This window comes from Diaphorina citri, unplaced genomic scaffold, assembly GCF_000475195.1.
Source record: "Diaphorina citri unplaced genomic scaffold, Diaci psyllid genome assembly version 1.1 scaffold155, whole genome shotgun sequence".
NCBI lineage: Eukaryota > Metazoa > Arthropoda > Insecta > Hemiptera > Psyllidae > Diaphorina > Diaphorina citri.
The window spans coordinates 167,883-187,916 of NW_007377592.1; the positions used below are offsets into that span (position 1 = coordinate 167,883).

Here is a 20,034-nt window from a genome sequence, read left to right on the forward strand (position 1 = left end):
TTGTGTATGATGGTGGTTTCGAACCAGTGTATTTCGGTTTTCCAATATCCAATATTGGCTAGAGTGAATTGATTAAGAATAGCCAAATGTCACATTAATAATCATAGGTCCCATCATCCAAAGAAAAACAAAGGAAATGACAGCGTTCTAATTGTTACAAATCCTGTTTGTTACAAATTTTGGCCTGGGAAGCAAAATTTTGGTTTATAAAGCAAAAAACAAATACAGAGGTAGGTAAAGTAGGTAGGTACATAACGTACTAAACTCGTTTTCTGAGTCCAAACACAAGATTTCAAGATGAAAACACGAATTAGAAGATTACAGGCAAGTTCATGTCTACTTTTTTTTTACTGATATCTACGTCATTGACCTCTCCAAGCTAAGCCTCTCAAGTCATTATCCTAATGTTGCCATTTTAATTATGCCATCTGACAAAAAATAACTCGCGAGTTTTGATTACAGAGAATAGTACCAACCATTATCATTATTGTCAAAGCTGATATAAAGGGTGAGACAAAAGAACAGGACTACAAAAAAAAAAAAAAAAAAAAAAAAACACAAATTAATTGGGACAAATTCAAGAATCTTCTTATTCAACTTCAAAAAATTCCCACCGCTAGAAATAAAATTGATGTCACACAAAAATCCCCGATATTTGATGGAGGTCGTTCTCGGAACGGCTGGCTTTCTCCTATCCTATCCTCTTTTTTCCATTTCTAGACAATAAGATTTTCTTTCTTACAGATTCCTCTATCAAACCTTTTAGAAGAAAGAAGGAGAGAGAGAGAAAACTTGGAGCTCTTTTCCTGCGTTCAACTATTCAAATGTCTTTCTTATACATAATCTGTTGTCACCCTGTAGGAATAATTATGAATAATTGAATATTAATGGAATCAGCAGCATCATTATCTCAAAGAAAGATTACGGTGACATGGAAATGGTTTCAAAAGTTTAATCAAACCTATACGTATGTCAACCTCTCGGAGCTATTCCAGGAAGATCTCTGCACTAATTAACTGTAGATTGTATTATTCAACTAGCAGGTTGCCTATGCTTCGCCAAGGAAAATTGATCATGACTCGAGATCGGTTCAGATTTCGGCAAAATCCCATCTCGTTACTCATCTAAAACATATTGGGAATAGTCCTACCAAACATCAGCTTTCTAGGTGTTGGGGTTATGTAAGAGCGATCAGTGTGTGAATGAGTGAATGAAAGACAGTAGGTACATTTAAATTTTATTATTCTCACTTCACATAACGATCTTCTCCTTCTGATATTCCATGCATAAGCATAGACGTACATTTTGGAAACATGAAAAAGGTGCCTTACTTTTTTTTTGGGTGAAAAACAAAATTAGAACAGAAAAACTTTCAACATTATGTAAAACAAGGTAATAAAATTCAATACGTAGTTACGTAGGTAATTATTTATTTTCGTTCAATAAAAAAAAAAAAAAAATAGGTGCAGTTGTTCCATTGCTACGAAATAAAAACGGCGGTGGAACACTCATCTTTAAAAAAAAAAAAAAAAAAAAAAAAGGTAAATAAAATAAAGGCCACATAGGTAGATACCATGGCTTTTCTGTCACATAGGGGGGGGGGGGGATTTTAACCACCTCAATAGTCCTCACGAGGCACTTCAAAATGTTGAAGATAAACTTCTATACCTTCGCTGGGATTGAACCCACGTCCTCCTATTCACCATGCGGGCGTCTTGACCTCTAGACAACATAAAGTCAGCACGACTGTCGACCGGGGGTTACTTGGTCCTATTTTCCTTGACTCATTTCAAGTCAGCACACTGTAGACCAGGGGAAAACTTGGACCTATTTCCCTTGACTGGCCTTCCATTTGTCTGCCTTCAGTTTCTTATACGCAGCAATAGCACTGGCCTGCTCCTTATCCAATCTCCTCCTGTCGGCTACAGACAGAGCTTTCCGCTTTCCAGTGAGATCAGGGGTGTAGTCGAATTTCCTTGGGGCAGGCTGAGTGGGTTTCAGGCCAGGATTCAGAATGGAGGCAAGAAGGAGGTTTTGACTCTTTTTACCAGGCTGGAAATAGAGAAAGAAAGTGGGCGAATTGAGGCCTTAAAATTGAATCATGGATTGAAGATAGATAAACTTTATGCTGAATCAGAGATTTTGTTAGCTTCTCTCTGTCTACTTAAGTACATACCTACTTGAATTTATCCAGTGTTTTAGAGCTATGTACATACTTATATGTTCAATTGAATTTAAGAACATGTAGATCCACAAAATTAACTCATTTTCCTAAACATAAGCAGCTAAGACTTTATCTCTTAATATGTACCTACCTATTATTTACACTATAAAAAAATAAGGTAAAAAAAATTAAAACTACTTGTATAGGTACTTATCATGCTTGCTTTTGTTCTTACCTTGGACTCAACCTGAGTATTTCTTGGTCTCTTGGAAAACTTGGGAGGAGCATGAACAATCTCTCCAAACTGCACCTTGTCGTAGACAGGAGCTGACAAATCTCTCTCCTCGTCCTTTTCCTTCTGTTTCAATTTATGCTTCATCTTGTCCTTTTCTCTTTTGTTGAGCCTTTTATTTGGGTTCACATTCTTCTTGGCTGGTCTCTTTGCTTTTTCATCTCGAGGATCAGTAGATTTGATGTTCATATTTCTTCTTGGCTGACCTCTTTATTTTTTCATCTCGAGGATCAGTAGATTTGATGTTCATACTGGGATATTCATTGCTTAATTCTCTGAGTAGTTTCTGTTGTTTGACTTGTCTGGCTTGCTCTTCTCGATTGTTCTGGGCCTTGGTGATTTTTGTAGATGGAGGAGCTACGGTGAACTTTGTCAGGTGCTCTCTTGTAATATCTGGACAATAGATGGAAAGGAAAAGGTTCATTTATTTGTATTATTGCAATAAGAATTTAGCTAAACCAAGTATGTATTGTATACAATATGATAATCCATTTGGTGTAATTTTGGGTACCTTTCAACTATGTATTAGGATACCAACCTATGTACTTTTTCACAGTACACAGTACATAGGTTGGTATCCTAATTAATAGTTGAAAGGTAAGTACCCAAAAGTAACAGTTTGGTAAAGAAACAATTTTATACAATATCCTACAATACTGAACAATGTCCAAACACATTGCACATTCATACCACCTCCTTCCCTCCTAATAATACTAAGATGGGAGTTATAAAATAAATAACAAACCTGCAGGCTTTGTTTTTTTCACGGGTCTAACATCATTGATGACGATTGTCTCTTCGGTTGACTCCTGCACTAGAAATCTCTTGAGCAAATCACTTTTCTCTGACTTCAGCTGTGCCTCCTGGGCTTTCTTTTTGAGCTTCTTGTTTTTCTTCTCCTGCTGTTTCCGAGCATACTTTTCTTCTAGGATGTGGGCTTTTTCTTTGAACTCTTTGATTTTCCGTACACCTTTGGGCCTGCAGGCTTTGTATTCTTCACGGGTCTAACATCATTGATTACGATTGTCTCTTCGTTTGACTCCACTAGAAATCTCTTGAGCAAATTACTTTTCTCCGACTTCAGCTGTGCCTCCTGGGCTTTCTTTTTGAGCTTCTTGGTTTTCTTCTCCTGCTGTTTCCGAGCATACTTTTCTTCTAGGATGTGGGCTTTTTCTTTGAACTCTTTGATTTTCCGTACACCTTTGGGGATTTCTTGATCATCGAGAACTTTGGGAGGATTGTTTACCTTATGATAGAGCCTGGTGAGAGAGAAAAAATAATAATAAGAATTTGAATCCTATCAGTAGTTATCAGTCCTTTTCTCTTTTTGGTAATCATGCAGAAGTCACATCCATGGAAAAGAAAAGCCCTTTTTTGTATTTAACCTAACCCTATAATAACACAAATCACTGCTCTAATAAAAAATAATAATAAGAATTTGAATCCTATCAGTAGTTATCAGTCCTTTTCTCTTTTTGATAATCATGCAGAAGTCACATCCATGGAAAAGAAAAGCCCTTTTTTGTATTTAACCTAACCCTATAATAACACAAATCACTGCTCTAATTATGAAAACTCCTTCTTGTGTTTAACCCAACCCTATAATAACACTGGTCACTGCTCGTTTGTGCCAGTTCCTTTGGTAGCAATATTCCACGGACGTGACTTCTGCACAAGTACCCTCTTTTCAATTATCAGTGAAACTAAAATGTTTAGAAGTTAGAAGAGAGAAAGGAAGGGGGAAAAGGGGCAAAAGAGGGGTATAAAAAGAGAAAAGGGAGGGAGGAGTAAAGGGGAGGAAGAAAAAGACTGTTGCTTACTTTAGCTCTCGGAGACGTTTCTGTTGTTCTGGATATCTCACAGTCCTGTGTTTCTTTCCTTTGATTTTTCTTCCCATTGTGATGCTATGGCCAACTAGAAACTACACAGAGGGCGTTCAATAAGGCATTCACAGCTCAAGTATTGGGTACTACCTACTATCTTTTCTTTTCTTATTTTATTTTCTTCAGAAAAAAATGTAACAAGTCTCACGTGAGCACAATATTTTTTTTTTTTTTCTTCTTGTAAACAAATTTCAAAAATTTCCCGGCACCTAACGGGAATGCGCATTTTTGCTGAGAATGCGCATGATTTTTCAAGGAGGTCAGCGCGGACCAGATGGCTAGCAGACGGCAAAAATTGAAGCAACAAAAAAATACCGTACCATTGGTATGTCGTAAAAAGCTCTCCTTCATCCTTAAATGGTTTTAACAAGGATATTTATTTTTATCGATTTATTTATTCGAAAATATTTTATTCACATCCATAAAATAAATATCCTCCTGATAAATGGATTAAAAAAAAAAAAATACCTACCTATCGCTGTGAAGCACCGAAATCGATTTGGAAGGAATCGCCTGTTCTTCTACCTCCACGAAGTGATAAAAAAAAAATAGGGGTATTTTATTTATGTGAAATGGAAATTTTTCCTAATCCAAAATATTCCACTGTGGTCACTTTTTTTATCCCCACCACAGTGCTTTTTGTACTGGATAATAAAATGCAAAGTCAGCTGATTTCTTCTTCCATTTACTAGTTCAAATGCTAATAATGAAAAAAAAGTGGATTTGTTGGAAAAAAAAGATGGCGACAAAATGATACAAGTTTTTTTCTCTTCCAACAGAGGTGAAAAATTTTTCACTCAAATCCAAAAATATCCAAAAGAAAAGGAGGGGAAGTGAATAATAAAATACAAAAAATGGACGAAATGGAAAAATTTTCACTTTTTTCCAACGTTGCCACAAAATAAAATACGCGTAATGTAAACAACAAAAGTCAGTTCTTTTGGAAAACGAAAACAACACATCAAGTTTGCTGATTAGCTATTCAATTAAATTTTTGTCAGTAAAATTTAAATTTTAAATTATCGTTTTATAGGTACTGTCATTCGTTTCCATATACAACAAAAGAAACCTGTCAAACGAGAATGAGTGTGTAATTTTTCCTCCAACGAATTTGCGTATTTTCTATTGTTTATCAACAGCAGAAAATTCATGTCTTTACATAACAACAAAAATCCTACTTGTGAACTTACCTCTCAGAGTAAAGTTTCTATTCTGTCAAAATGGGGCTTCTCATTTCGAGATTCAGGAAGAAGAAAAATGCAGAAGAGAAGCTTGAAGATTTAACACAGAAAATTCAAAAGATAGAAGAGTTTCAAGAATGTGAGGAAGAGAAGTTACGTCAACGAGTACGACAGTTGGTAATTTACTCTGCAATCATCTATGTGTTCATCTTGTGTGTCTACATTATTCTTGACCCAGTGTCGGGTAAGAAATACATCATCCTTACACTAGTCTTGTCCCCTATCATAATATTCTTAGTTAGAAAATTAATAATTTATTATTACAAAAGGAAAATAATAAGAAATAAGATTAAAATTGAGGTTTATAAGAAAGATAAACAAAAGATTCTTGATGATGTCATGGAGACTGAAACATACAAAGTTGCTAAGCGTATACTGGAAAAATATGATGTACAATATAGTTCTAAGAAGTTCACCCCTCCCAAAATATCTACACCAATACCAATTCCCAAACCTTCATCTGGCCCTGTTACACCTTATCAATCTTCAATGATAAACACTGACCTTAGGAAGCGTACTACAAGAGACATCTTTTTCAACCAAAATAGCAGTCAGTTGGTATCTGCTCAGAAACCTCCTCCTACATTGGTACGACCAATAATTTCTGAAAACAAAGGTGTTTTTGACAGGATTCTTCAGAAAGTGGTTGGTGATGGACCAAATGATAGATTTGCTCTAATATGTAATGGTTGTGGTTCCCACAATGGTATGGCTTTGGCAGAAGAGTTTGAGTTTCTGTCTTACCGTTGTGCCTTCTGTGGTTATTTCAATCCAGCAAGAAAACAGAGACCTGTGGTGCCAAGGGTTCTCACACTGATGGCCATTAAAAATTCAAGTGATAGTGATTCCAGTGATGAAAAGAAACCACTTGAGATCAGAGAGCTTGAAGATAGTGAAAGTGAATCTAAAGAAGATTCACCAAAAAAATTGATTGGGGAAATCAAGAAGGATGATGCAAAGAATGAAAAAACTGAAGAAGCATCAACCACCAGCAAAAGTGAAGAAAGCCATACCCCTGTCCAACCATCATGTAGTACAACTCATGATGGAAAGGAAAATGCTGATGCTATTGAAAAAGAAAATATAGATGTGACTGACAAGGAGGAAAATAAAGAAAATGAAGAATGTATGAATAGTGATGGAAATCAGGAGACCAACAAAGAAGTAGCTGAAGTCAAAGAAGAAGTGCCAGAAGAAAAAAGTGGTGGAAAAATAGGTCCAGAAAAAACAGAGGACACTAATGAACCTGCTTCTGACCTAGGGTGCCCCATGGAAGTTGATGATGATGATGATGATGAAAATACTTGTGCTGAATTGAGTAGTACTGTCAATAAAATAGCTTTGGATTCTTGACAGTAGAATACCTATGGTAAATACTTGTGCTGAATTGAGTAGTACTGTCAATAAAATAGCTTTGGATTCTTGACAGTAGAATACCTATGGTCATTTGTAGATGGACAAATATTACAACTATGTAGCATGAAATGGAAAGTTGCCAAGTTTTGTAAATGAACTGGAAATTCAAACTTGAACTTAGTAAATTCAAATTATTTATTTTTAGCTTGGTCTAACCAAAGTCTGGCATATCCAAAGGATAGGTAGGTTGTTGTACTTTGTCTTTTTGTCCCTAATTAACCTACTGGATTTTTTCTGTCTGTAAATTCTTGTCATTGTTTCCAAAAGGAAACAAGTTTGACCAAGTAAAATGCAGTAAAAATTCAGAAACTTGAACTTTGCTTTATAATTTTCAAATGCCATTGATGAAATTTCAATTGAAAAATACTATTTCTTTTAGTGCCCCTGGACCCTACATAATTATTCTTACGTAAGTTATTCTACTTTTTATGCCATTTTAAAAAGTATGAACTAACTTATTTATTTTATTGTATTTTTGGGGTAACCACATAAAAGAGTCACAAGTGAAAGAAAAAAAAAGTCCGATTTGTAGAATTTTGAAGAACAACAACTACTTAACACTGTCTAATCATGTAAAATATTTGTGAAACCTTGTGAGAGAGAGTAGGTATAAAAGAAATTAGCTATTAGAGATCACTTCCCTGAAATGAAGTAAGTAAATACCAGTGAATGAATGAAAACATAGGTATAACATTACACTATAATAAATGTTAATAAAAAAAACTATTGTATAATAATCATAATTTATTAATCTAACTTTTACCCTTGCATCAAGTAAGTACCTCTGAGTATTTAGAACATTTAGGATTTTAGGGGTATTGATTGATATTGACTGTTGACCCCATTCACATTTTAACACCTCATATAGCCCCTAATATAAAATTTTATTTTCATACCATATAATTTATTAGAATTTCATACCATGAAAATATTTATTTTCGTTATTGTTTTAAACCTAGTTTGTTTTTTTTTTTCCAATCTCTTATGTTTAACATTTTTTATTTAATAAAATCTTCTGATTTGTTTTGGTTATACTAATTTATTTGACAATATTAAATCTCTTGTTCAATGGTTTGACATTTTTTTTTTTTTTTAGGAAAGTTACCAACACCTACCTATATTCTAGGGAGAATCAGTATAAGAGATTAAAAAAAAGTGTTTCCTATGCTAAGGAATATTTTCCCTTGGACACAAGCATTGGTCCAGCTAACAAAAATAAATTCGTACCTATTTCTTTACTTTTCTGCTGCAAAAATGTGAAAATAATTGTGAGTTTTGGCAACCATTCAAAGACATGATCACAATTTTTTCCACTTTTTTGCCAATAATATATATTCTAGGGAGAATCAGTATAAGAGATTAAAAAAAAAAGTGTTTCTTATGCTAAGGAATATTTTCCCTTGGACACAAGCATTGGTGCAGCTAACAAAAATAAATTTGTACCTATTTCTTTACTTTTCTGCTGCAAAAATGTGAAAATAATAATTGTGAGTTTTGGCAACCATTCAAAACATGATCACAATTTTTTCCACTTTTTTTGCCAATAATATGAGACTTGGAGTTGAAATTGGTACCTATGTTTTGCAGATGTTTTGTATAATTAGCTTGTGAGCACCATGTGTTTTCTAGCAATCTGCGTGGTTAAATAAATGATCGCGGATTGTACTCTAGGGTGCCAGGGTTCGAATAGTAGACTGACAAGTTTTTATTCGTGTGATTTTTTTTTTTTACCAATTTTATTCTAATATGACACATTCAGTCATAGGTACGTACTTTCAATCAGTCATACGTACCTATGTAGCTTAGTCATAGGTACGTACTTTCAATCAGTCATACGTACGTATGTAGCTTAGTCATGGGTAGGTACTTTCACAATAATTACCCACCATCACCTATCATTGTAGGTACTCGTACCTTGTACCCTCTAACAATACATGATATATAGGTAATAGGTATGACTAATGCAAGATAATAATAGACACTTATACTTATACAGGATCGTTCTGAGGGGGGGGGCGCCTTTGTGACGTGTTCTTTACGCGTATAGTATCGCCGTATCGAATTAGTTATTTTGGTACTAGGCCTGGTACGCTATGCTGGTACAAGTGGTACATATATTATAGATACCTACCTCAGAATAAGAATACATCTTATTCTGAGGTACCTACCATAACTTAAAAAAGAAAAGAAGAAGAAGAAAAAAAAAGATTGTACCTACCTCGCTACCGCTTTCGCATTAGTTCGAGGGACATTCTTTTACCATCCATGCCTATCCAAGAACGGAAAAGTATGATTAAAAAATTTATGCCCTGGCGGGGATTCGAACCCAGCACCTACGGGTCGAAAGTCAGTGCTCTTGACCTTTGGTACCATACCTGGGTACGGTAATGTGCACGACGGTCATAAATATGGCGTACGGTAAAACACGGTAGGTAATCTCGGAAAAATCGGGATCTGGCACAGGGGAGCGTGTTGAGGACGAGATTTTTGTGGGAATTTTGCTATAAATCCCACCATTAAAAAAAATACCCTGAGGACGATTGAAATTACATGGGATTTTTATTGTCGTCCTCTAACAAACATAAATAGGTACATATAGTGCGTATCACCAAACTTTAACCGAAAATGTAGGTAAATAGGTATGTAATCTAAGTTTCGATTTTTTTTTTTTTACATTGGAAAAAGTGTGGTAATGGACGATTTGGTAATGGACTATAGGTATTTTTAATTCAGGATCTATTAAGAAATTTACAAAGCGGGTTTTGTTATGTATAAAAAATAGTAATAAGATTTAGAGAAGTAACTGAAAAATATGGAGATAGAAGTCCAACTTAGAAATTGAAAAATACAGAGAAAAAATAGATGTTTCATATTGTCTCTTTTTCTTGATAATATAAAAGGGTAGGATAGTTGTAGACTGTGGTTTTGAGCCCTAAGTAAAGAGGAGGAACTAATAATATAATTATTGGAAATGAAAACATAAATAAATATAGGTATTTTTAATTCAGGATCTATTAAGAAATTTACAAAGCGGGTTTTGTTATGTATAAAAAATAGTAATAAGATTTAGAGAAGTAACAGAAAAATATGGAGATAGAAGTCCAACTTAGAAATTGAAAAAAGAGAAAAAATAGAAGAGAAAAAAGTGATGTTTGTCATTCAAAAATACACAGATGGACCAGTATTCAAAGGAAATACATCCAAGAATTGTAATCAAGAAAATAGACACATCACAAGATATACTATTATAATTCCCATGGATTTCACCAATTAAAATGCTCAATCCAAGACTATCATACTGAACATTATGAATGTATTTGTAAAATTGTGTAATCATCCTATCACAGAAAGGTATCATTTAAACTTACAAAATTTATTTCAACTTTAATAAAAGACAATAAATACAGAGGAGCTGTATTTATTGTCTTTTATTAAAAATTAAAAAAAAAAAAAAAAAAAAATCTTTTATTGACAATTAAAAAAAAGTTAGTCAACTTAAGTATGTATTATTTGTAAAAAAAAGGAAACTTTTGCACAGAATATAGTAAGTAGATTGTTCATATTAAAATTCAGACCCAAAAATGAAATTTAGACTTTCGGCCCTGATGGCCTCTGGAGCTGGAGCTCAAAATGGATATTTCAAAATTTTATTTTGAGGACTGAATTTCAAAATGAATAATTAGTGGGACCTATTTGAAGCATAAATCACCAATCAATATGAATTTTCCATTTTTGTTGCTTCCCCTATGTGTGAGAGAACAAGTAGGCCATAACGCCGGCCTTTGTTGTTGGATTGAGCTCAAACAGTACTACATTCTTTAAGACCTTTGATATGATGTATCACAAGTAGGAGCTTTTGAGAGAAATAAGAGTAGGTCAATTGTTCTTCAGTTTTTTTCCATTTGAAAAATTCACAGTGGTTGTTGAACTCTTTGAACTGACAAGATTGAATAGAAGACGACTGATGCATTCCAACCATTATGGTCTATCAAATCAATTTGAGTGGAAAACAGGACAGAGCAGCCAGAGAAATTACAGGGATGTTGCGGGTCGAGAGTCAGTGCTCTTGACCTTTGGTACCATACCTGGGTACGGTAATGTGTACGACGGTCATAAATATGGCGTACGGTAAAACACGGTAGGTAATTTCGGAAAAATCGTACGCAGTACGATCCCATATGACCAATCTGGCAACACTGTTGTATAAATCCAAAACAAATCGAAAGAAAAAGAAGAAAATTAAGAAAAGAAAAAGAACAGAAGAACTTCAAAGAAGAGGAAGAGGATTAGAGGAAGCATTTTCTTGTATTTTGTGATTTTATTTTACTTGGTAGTTTTAACAAAGATCTCTTTTTAAGAAACCAAAGGAGGCAAGAAAACACTGTCCTGAAACGACGTTATTGTAACGAGCATCTGATCATTGTACACAGTACGACAATCCCATATGACCAATCTGGCAACACTGTTGTATAAATCCAAAACAAATCGAAAGAAAAAGAATAAAGAAAATTAAGAAAAGAACTTCAAAGAAGAGGAAGCGTTTTCTTGTATTTTGTGATTTTATTTTACTTGTTAGTTAATTTTAACAAAGATCTCTTTTTAAGAAACCAAAGGAGGCAAGAAAACACTGTCCTGAAACGACGTTATTGTAACGAGCATCTGATCATTGCAACCACTTAACTTGCAGGTGAGTCAACCACTTTTCCATACAGCCATTGCAGTGTTCAAAAGGTTTTTCCCCCCTTTCTGGGTTCCCTACTAATATCTGCTGAGTTAAACAATTACCTACCAATTTTCTTCTCAGTTAACCTTCTACCAACTGAAACCCTCCCTCAACACAAGCATGGCAAATTTGGAGGAGGTCAAACTATTTACAAACACCAAGGAGCGTGAGAAGTTTGATAATCAGGCTGATCTCTACGCTGTCATCAACACACTACAGAATTTGGAAAAGGCTTACATCCGAGACTGTGTCACACCCAAAGAATACACAGCAGCTTGCTCGAAACTCCTTGTGCAATACAAAGCTGCATTCAAACAAGTACAAGGTGAAGAGTATCCAACAGTGGAACATTTTGTGAAGAAGTATCGGCTGGATTGCCCATCAGCATTGGAGAGGATTCGTGAAGACCGACCCATTACAATTAAAGATGATAAAGGAAACACATCCAAATGTATTGCTGACATTGTATCCCTTTTCATCACTACTATGGATAAGCTGCGGCTTGACATCAAAGCTATGGATGAGTTGCAACCTGATCTGCGGGATCTGATGGATACAATGAACCGTTTGAGTATTCTGCCTTCTGGGTTTGAGGGGAAGGAGAAAGTGTCCGGATGGTTGACTACACTGGAATCTATGTCAGCCAGTGATGAATTGAATGAGACACAAGTGAGACAACTCTTGTTTGACCTTGAGAGCTCTTACAATGCATTCAACAAAATTCTTCATCAGTCAATCTAAAGAGATTATGGGATTCCTAGCCATTTAATAATGTAATGAAGTATACCATTGGATATTATCCCATACTATGGATTAGGTGCTCAAGAGGAGAAAAATGTGACCACTTCAGACCTTTTCAATCTTGAGTGGTATGAACCCCTTTTCGTCAAAACTACCAGTGAGAAATCCATATTGTGGAGGCCCCTGCTGCTACACCAGCACCAGCAAGAACATCAGTAGGTATTTGTTTCTGTGCAAGAATATAGAATTGAAAATTATATTCTCACAAAATTGTAAAATTAAATAGATAGAACAGATGAAGAGAAATTGTAAAATAAGTAACCTATAAGTAAGTAAATTACCTAGAAAATGAAAGTAAAAAAACCTGTCTTCATATTCATAAAATTATGTTTGACATCTTGTAAGTTTTTATCAAATGAGATTACCCATCTTGTTTTACAATTGAACAAATTTCCAATGGTTCAAAATAAAACCCAGGGGCCTACATCCAGCTCATAAATTTTGGTATAAGCCTGTACCAAATACAAATGACCTTGTTTATACTACAAAAGTGAAGGGACTTTTCAGTCTTATTCTGGTAGTATAAACAGGATATAGCCTATTGTATTCTATTTTTAAGGTTATAATGCTTATTTTTTATTTTAATTTGATATTTTGAACAAGTTGATAAATCTATATTCCACTTAATGATAATTATACTTACCTACTTATCTACTGTATAAATAAATTATTTTATATTTTTATGACCATAAAAAGTTCAACTAACTTTTTTTTATGAACTACTATCCTATAAGTAAGCTTCAAATAGGTAAATTACTCTTTGTTAAATCCCAGGCAGTAGGCATGTAGAAAGTTTATTTTTCAATCCATTCAAATTTTTTTGAGTTACCACTTGGGTCAAGCTACATATACATGTAGGTAATACTCTACTACACACCTGTTCAGTTGGGTGTTACCTACATTTTAAACTTCCTTTTATACCTATTTTTATGACCATAAAAAGTTCAACTAACTTTTTTTATGAACTACTATCCTATAAGAAAGCTTCAAATAGGTAAATTACTCCTTGTTGAATCCCAGGCAGTAGGCATGTAGAAAGTTTATTTTTCAATCCATTCAAATTTTTGAGTTACCACTTGGGTCAAGCTACATATGTAGGTAATACTCTACTACACACCTGTTCAGTTGGGTGTTACCTACATTGTAAACTTCCATCCATCTCTATAACAAATGTGTGCCTAATGTTGATGAGTTTATTCTTGAGTATATGGAATGTGTTAGGTTTGTACAAATGGAAATGTTTCCATGAAAACACCCATTATGTAACACTATCTATTTCCGGTTCCAGTTAACAGATTCATTGGAATAAGGGCTCATTGGTCACCAATTCATGTTCTCTCTCTCTCTCTCTCTTCTTTTTCTGATGTAAATAGGATGAAATTCTACTAAATTGTTTCACATTACATACATAGGAAATCAGTAAGTGTAGGTATGTCTGTCTGTCACAGTGATGGATCTTTTAATATCCTCTTTTCACGAGAAAACGGCTCAACCAATTTTGATGAATTTTCCGTTTTTAAGAAGAGTAGGTACTAAGGGTGCTATAGGTAAATTTGTCACATGCCATCCTGATTCAAAATGGTGGTTCTTCAAAGTCATGCCTCTTACGCTGTGCTGATCCTGTACAAAAGATGGGTCAACCACTAGTTCCTTTATCATTTTATCACAGGTGCCACAATTAACGCGCACGTTTTGTATGTTTGGACTATTGCACATTGTACTAAAGATAATTATTATGTGACCAAGAATCAATAATTCACTGTGCTTGAATAAAATCTGGGTGAATGTAGTGAACCTAAAAATTAATTACTTACTAGTTAACAGATTCATTGGAATAAGGGCTCATTGGTCACCAATTCATGTTCTCTCTCTCTCTCTCTCTCTCTCTCTCTCTTCTTTTTCTGATGAAAATAGGATGAAATTCTACTAAATTGTTTCACATTACACACATAGAAAATTAGTAGGTGTAGGTATGTCTGTCTGTCACAGTGATGGATCTTTTAATATCCTCTTTTCACAAGAAAACGGCTCAACCAATTTTAATGAATTTTCCGTTTTTAAGAAGAGTAGGTACTGAGGGTGACATAGGTAAATTTGTCACATGCCATCCTGATTCAAAATGGTGGCGCTTCAAAGTCATGCCTCTTACACTGTGCTGATCCTGTACAAAGGATGGGTCAACCACTAGTTCCTTTATCATTTTATATGTTTGGACTATTGCACATTGTACTAAAGATAATAATTATTATGTGACCAAGAATCAATAATTCACTGTGCTTGAATAAAATCTGGGTGAATGTAGTGAACCTAAAAATTAATTACTTACCTTGCGGTATAAATAATAACTTTGCGTTCTCCCCGGTTTTCTTCTTTTAGGGCCAAAACGGACTGGGTGACGCGTGCATGAGGTTATCAGAGATAAAGACCCCCCCTCCCTCCCCTTATCACGAAGCAGTTGGAGTTCCAGGATACTAAGGAACTTCCTGACAAGAGAACATAAGCTGCAAGAACAAGGATTCCAAGGTCTAGTATAGAATTCATACAAGAGCAATAGTTCCACCATGTTTGGCCAACCTGCCCTCTCCACTACCACAACCACATCCACACCCAACCCGAACAAAGATTTCGAGGTTGTTTCCCCTCCCGAAGATTCCATCTCTTGTATGGCCTTCTCCCCATCCACACTTCCACAGTACTTCCTCATAGCAGGCTCCTGGGATAACAATGTCCGGTGCTGGGAGGTTGAACCTAATGGTAAAACCATTCCCAAGTCTATGCAAGGGATGTCAGAGCCTGTGCTGGATGTGGCGTGGATAGATGATGGCACCAAGGTGTTCATGGCAGGATGTGACAAGACAGTCAAGTGTTGGGACCTTGCCAGTAACCAGAGCATGCAGGTGGCACAACATGATGCCCCGGTCAAAACATGTCACTGGATCAAAGCACCCAACTATACCTGCCTCATGACAGGCTCCTGGGATAAGACACTCAAGTTCTGGGATCTCCGCACACCGCAGCCTATCATGACTATTAATTTACCGGAGAGATGTTACTGTGCAGATGTGGATTACCCGCTCGCTGTGGTGGGGACTGCAGGTCGCGGTATTGTGCTGTATCAACTGGAAGGTAAACCACAGGAGTTCAAGAAGACAGAGTCGCCCCTCAAGTATCAAAACAGATGCATTGCTATCTTCAGGGATAAGAAGAAACAGCCGGCGGGCTATGGACTGGGCAGTGTGGAAGGAAGAGTGGCTATCCAATATGTGAACCCGGCCAACCCTAAGGATAACTTTACATTCAAGTGTCACCGCTCTAACGGTGGAGCAGGCGGGGTACAAGATATCTATGCTGTGAATGGCATTGTATTTCATCCTGTACATGGCACCTTGGCCACAGTGGGATCAGAAGGAACGTTCAGCTTCTGGGATAAGGACGCGCGTACCAAACTGAAACCCTCGGAAGCAATGGACATGAGTATTAGCACATGCGCGCTCAATCACAACGGGCAGATATTTGCGTATGCCGTGAGTTATGATTGGTCTAAGGGACATGAGCATAATAATCCGAACAAAGGGAATGCGATTTTCCTCAGACCGTGCTTTGAAGATATGAAACCGCGGAGTGGATCGTAAGTCGTGTGTCATCGGCCATGAGAGATGTGAGAATGTCAAAATATGTACTTGGAACCGCATTGGAAAATGCTACTCTTTCCATTGAAGTTCAGTCATAATTAAAATGAACAATTTTTCACTTTCCTTACCCTCTAGGAAGGAATTTTTTTTTCTTACAAAATTCCTCGCATTTTAGTGTTTTTATTGGGGAACTTCAATATTATAGAGATCTCATTTTAATATTCGGACCACAGTATGTCAGGGATATGTTACAATCACAAGGCATTTATCTAGGATCTCAAAGAATCACGCATCATAAGACAAAGTTTGGCGGAAAATGTCCAAGAGAACATTGATTTGTTTACTTTTACTTAGGTGTATAATATAAATTTCGTTTATTAATTTTAATTTTTCTAAAGGTATTTAGCCATATCCACATTATGTTTTGCTGGAGCTTTTTTTTCTACTGGTTTCAAATTGATATCCGTTAACCCTATTGTAATAAAGTCTTACCCTAGCTGACAGTAGTTATTTGATTAATTAGGGCTGGTTTAATTGAGCAAGTAGATTCCCCCATGACTCATTTTCTCATTGAATACCTAATGTAAAATCCCCCATGGGAAACTAGAAAGTAGCCTGTGAAAAGAAAACGGAAAATCAATAACATCTTGAGTTGTTACTTGAAATTATGCTTACTTGTAAAAATATTGTTAATTAAAAAAAATTCACGTTTCCATTTTATAAAACTTTTTTCTCGAAGCTCTTCTACATAGAACTCAGGTGTTGGGTTTTTGACGTAAAAAAAAAATAAAAATAAATAAATATTAAAAAAAATAAACTCCAAATATTTCCTTGATTTCAACAAAATTCTTCATCAGTCAATCTAAAGAGATTATGGGATTCCTAGGCATTTAATAATGTGATGAAGTATACCATTGGATATTATCCCATACTATGGATTAGGTGCTCAAGAGGAGAAAAATGTGACAACTTCAGACCTTTTCAATCTTGAGTGGTATGAACCCCTTTTTGTCAAAACTACCAGTCAGAAATCCATATTGTGGAGGCCCCTGCTGCTACACCAGCACCAGCAAGAACATCAGTAGGTATTTGTTTCTGTGCAAGAGTAGAGAATTGAAAATTATATTCTCACAAAATTGTAAACTTAAATAGGTAGAACAGATGAAGAGAAATTGTAAAATAAGTAACCTATAAGTAACTAAATTACCTAGAAAATGAAAGTAAAAAAACCTGTCTTCATATTCATAAAATTATGATTGACATCTTGTAAGTTTTTATCAAATGAGATTACCCATCTTGTTTTACAGTTGAACAAATTTTCCAATGGTTCAAAATAAAACCCAGGGGCCTAAGTACATCCAGCTCATAAATTTTGGTATAAGCCTGTACCAAATACAAAAGACCTTGTTAATACTACAAAAGTGAAGGGACTTTTCAGTCTTATAATGCTTATTTTTTATTATTAATTTATCAGCTATTTTAATTTGATATTTTGAACAAGTTGATAAATCTATATTCCACTTAATGATAATTTTATTATACTTACCTACTTATCTACTGTATAAATAAACTCCCGGGGGCTTCGCGGGGTTGTGTATGGGGTCGCGCTTCGCGCTCCCTTGTTTACGGTCGCGCTGCGCGCTCCCGGGGGCTTCGCGAAACACGGAATTTTCATGTCTACCTACATACAAAAATACACAATGGACTCCTCTTTAGTAAAATGATATCTCTGTAACCTATATCATAGGCACACCCATCAGTTAATTAATAACAGGCGTGGATCCAGCAGGCATCTTAAAGCAGTATAAACTAAACTTCTTATTTGATGTAGGTACGGGTCTCATTTGATGTAGGTCCGGGCCTGATCTATGTTTCTGAAAGAAACAATTTTGCACTTAACCATTTCGCAAAATATGGACGTCCCAAACTATTGTAATGGTTGTGCAATGTTTCTAAAGTTTTTTTTCTAATATTACGTCATAACTAGTGTACCCGATTGGTGAAGTCCATTTTTGACCATTTTTAGGATATCACATATGACCATTTTTAGAAGGGAAAAATTCACCTTCACCAAATGGTCACCATATTGTTTGGGAACCAATTTGTTCTTTGACATTCAAGCCGTATTCGACTATGTGACTTTTTTATAGTCAACATGACTGAACCAATGAGATTCCGCTTTGGACTTACACACTTTCTCCACAAAGCGGAATCTCACAATCTCATTGTTTCAGCGATGTTGACTATAAAAAAAGTCACATAATCAAATACGACTTTACAGAAAGTATTTTATTTACTAGGTAGGTATGTACTTCATAAATAATAATAGACAGAAATTAAATACTGGATTATGGGTAAGGAGAAATTAATACGGGAGAGTTCAGTTAGACTGACTTTTGAAGAAGATGATGAGAAAAGTGTCCACTGATAATGAAATAGACAACTTGCCGCACTTGAAAGTCCTTGCCAGTTAGCTTGTTAGCGCTAGACCGTGGGTTAGATTCCCGCTCGGTGCGAACTCTATACTGCAGTCCCCTCCGATTTTGGGACCCTAAGACCTTCGTTTCTAGAGTTCCCTCCCTCAAACCTCTAAAAAAGTGACTTTTTTTCAGTAGACACTTCATAAGTTTGTAGACTCAAAATAGATAGGTGGGTCAGTTAGACTGACACTTGATGAAGTTTTATACTGGATGGGTTAGCACGACTGACACTTGATGTTGTCCTTAATATTCCCGGGGTCGAAATATTTGGATCGTGATGACGTCAGAGAAATTGTAATGGTTGCGCAATGTTTCTAAAGGTTTTTTTTCCCCCTAATATTACGTCATAACTTGTGTACCCGATTGGTGAAATCCATTTTTAGGAGATCACATATGACCATTTTTAGAAGGGAAAAATTCACCTTCACCAAGTGGTAACCATATTGTTTGGGAACCAATTTGTTCTTTGACATTCAAGCCGTATTCGACTATGTGACATTTTTATAGTCAACATGGCTGAACCAATGAGATTCCGCTTTGGACGTACACACTTTCTCCACAAAGCGGAATCTCACAATGTCATTGTTTCAGCGATGTTGACTATAAAAAAAGTCACAATCGAATAGGACTTTACAGAAAGTATTTTATTTACTAGGTATGTACTTCATAAATCATAATAGACATAGATTAAATACTGGATTATGGGTAAGAAGAAATTAATACGGGAGAGTTCAGTTAGACTGACTTTTGAAGAAGATAAGAAAAGTGTCCACTGATAATAATAACAATAATAATAATAGTGCTTATTTATACTGCTCGCATAGGACTGTAAAGTACCTTTACTCCAGCAGTAGGCTACTACTATTATTGTGGTCAAATTCTCAAATTATATTGATAAAATTCCATACCTCAGCTGGGATTGAACCCACGCCCTCCTGTTTACCAAGTGAGCGCCTTGACCACTACACCACCGAAGTAGGTTGTGGATAATGAAATTATAGACAACCTGCCGCACTTGAAAGTCCTTGCCAGTTAGCTTGTTAGCGCTAGACCGTGGATTAGATTCCCGCTCGGTGCGAACTCTATACTGCAGTCCCCTCCGATTTTGGGACCATAAGACCTTCGTTTCTACAGTTCCCTCCCTCAAACCTCTAAAAAAGTGACTTTTTTTCAGTAGACACTTCATAAGTTTGTAGACACAAAAAAGATAGGTGGGTCAGTTAGACTGACACTTGATGAAGTTATATACTGGATGGGTTAGCACGACTGACACTTGATGTTGTCCTTAATATTCCCGGGGTCGAAATATTTGGACCGTGATGACGTCAGAGATATGTTGGCCATCTGGTCGAGAGATTCCACTGGCTGAAACTTCTGAAAATCAAGAGAAACATATTATTAT

The 20,034-nt window shown here is 35.7% G+C and overlaps 5 protein-coding genes and 1 long non-coding RNA gene across 9 annotated transcripts in view; 3 read left to right on the forward strand and 3 right to left on the reverse strand.

Moving 5' to 3' along the window:
• Positions 1–1,593: 1,593 nt before the first annotated feature.
• Positions 1,594–4,499, reverse strand: LOC103505169 (coiled-coil domain-containing protein 137-like). Of its 3 annotated transcripts, none has more exons than XM_008469478.3 (6): positions 4,277–4,499; positions 3,657–3,715; positions 3,202–3,426; positions 2,701–2,849; positions 2,400–2,639; positions 1,594–2,052 (listed from the first exon to the last, which is right to left on the reverse strand). In XM_008469478.3, the coding sequence occupies exons 1-6, from the start codon at positions 4,351–4,353 to the stop codon at positions 1,828–1,830; spliced, it is 975 nt and encodes a 324-aa protein (XP_008467700.1). In that variant the 5' UTR covers positions 4,354–4,499; the 3' UTR covers positions 1,594–1,827. The 3 variants fall into 3 exon arrangements, with proteins under 3 accessions (XP_008467700.1, XP_017297795.1, XP_017297797.1); XM_017442306.2 differs by having other exon boundaries at positions 2,400–2,586; positions 2,648–2,849; XM_017442308.2 differs by lacking the exon at positions 3,202–3,426 and having other exon boundaries at positions 2,400–2,585; positions 2,647–2,849; positions 3,435–3,715.
• Positions 4,500–5,263: 764 nt separating this feature from the next.
• On the forward strand, positions 5,264–7,382 carry LOC103505170 (endoplasmic reticulum junction formation protein lunapark-A). 2 transcript variants are annotated; one of them, XM_017442309.2, is made up of 2 exons: positions 5,264–6,872; positions 6,952–7,382. In XM_017442309.2, the coding sequence occupies exons 1-2, from the start codon at positions 5,560–5,562 to the stop codon at positions 7,004–7,006; spliced, it is 1,368 nt and encodes a 455-aa protein (XP_017297798.1). In that variant the 5' UTR covers positions 5,264–5,559; the 3' UTR covers positions 7,007–7,382. The 2 variants fall into 2 exon arrangements, with proteins under 2 accessions (XP_017297798.1, XP_008467703.1); XM_008469481.3 differs by lacking the exon at positions 6,952–7,382 and having other exon boundaries at positions 5,264–6,950.
• Positions 6,681–7,096, reverse strand: LOC113465755. Its single transcript, XR_003390363.1, has 2 exons — positions 7,018–7,096; positions 6,681–6,944 (listed from the first exon to the last, which is right to left on the reverse strand). It is a non-coding gene; the product is annotated as an uncharacterized LOC113465755 (long non-coding RNA).
• Positions 7,383–11,536: 4,154 nt separating the features above from the next.
• LOC103505171 (vacuolar protein sorting-associated protein 28 homolog) lies at positions 11,537–13,167 on the forward strand. Its single transcript, XM_008469482.3, has 2 exons — positions 11,537–11,683; positions 11,801–13,167. The coding sequence occupies exon 2, from the start codon at positions 11,840–11,842 to the stop codon at positions 12,458–12,460; it is 621 nt and encodes a 206-aa protein (XP_008467704.1). The 5' UTR covers positions 11,537–11,683; positions 11,801–11,839; the 3' UTR covers positions 12,461–13,167.
• LOC103505172 (mRNA export factor) lies at positions 11,541–16,708 on the forward strand. Its single transcript, XM_008469484.3, has 2 exons — positions 11,541–11,683; positions 14,897–16,708. Exon 2 carries the CDS (start codon positions 15,082–15,084, stop codon positions 16,150–16,152), a length of 1,071 nt encoding a protein of 356 aa, XP_008467706.1. The 5' UTR covers positions 11,541–11,683; positions 14,897–15,081; the 3' UTR covers positions 16,153–16,708.
• Positions 16,709–17,813: 1,105 nt separating this feature from the next.
• The window catches only part of LOC113465315 (GTP-binding protein ypt2-like), a 9,899-nt gene continuing 7,678 nt past the window's right edge, over positions 17,814–20,034 (reverse strand). Inside the window, exon 8 of the mRNA XM_026820534.1 lies at positions 17,814–18,922. Within this exon, the coding sequence (XP_026676335.1) occupies positions 18,848–18,922 (75 nt within the window). The 3' untranslated portion in view covers positions 17,814–18,847. The remainder of the gene's footprint in view (positions 18,923–20,034) is intronic.

Bases quoted from the DNA above. Each gene is read 5' to 3' on its own strand.
- LOC103505172 (XM_008469484.3), top strand. From the start codon at position 15,082: ATGTTTGGCCAACCTGCCCTCTCCACTACCACAACCACATCCACACCC.
- LOC103505169 (XM_008469478.3), bottom strand. From the start codon at position 4,353: ATGGGAAGAAAAATCAAAGGAAAGAAACACAGGACTGTGAGATATCCA. The intron at 2,850-3,201 runs GTTTGTTATTTA...TCTATTGTCCAG, and splicing joins GAAAAAAACAAAGCCTGCAG to ATATTACAAGAGAGCACCTG. The intron at 2,640-2,700 runs ATCAAATCTACT...AGAAATATGAAC, and splicing joins ATGAATATCCCAGTATGAAC to ATCAAATCTACTGATCCTCG.
- LOC103505170 (XM_008469481.3), top strand. From the start codon at position 5,560: ATGGGGCTTCTCATTTCGAGATTCAGGAAGAAGAAAAATGCAGAAGAG.
- LOC103505171 (XM_008469482.3), top strand. From the start codon at position 11,840: ATGGCAAATTTGGAGGAGGTCAAACTATTTACAAACACCAAGGAGCGT.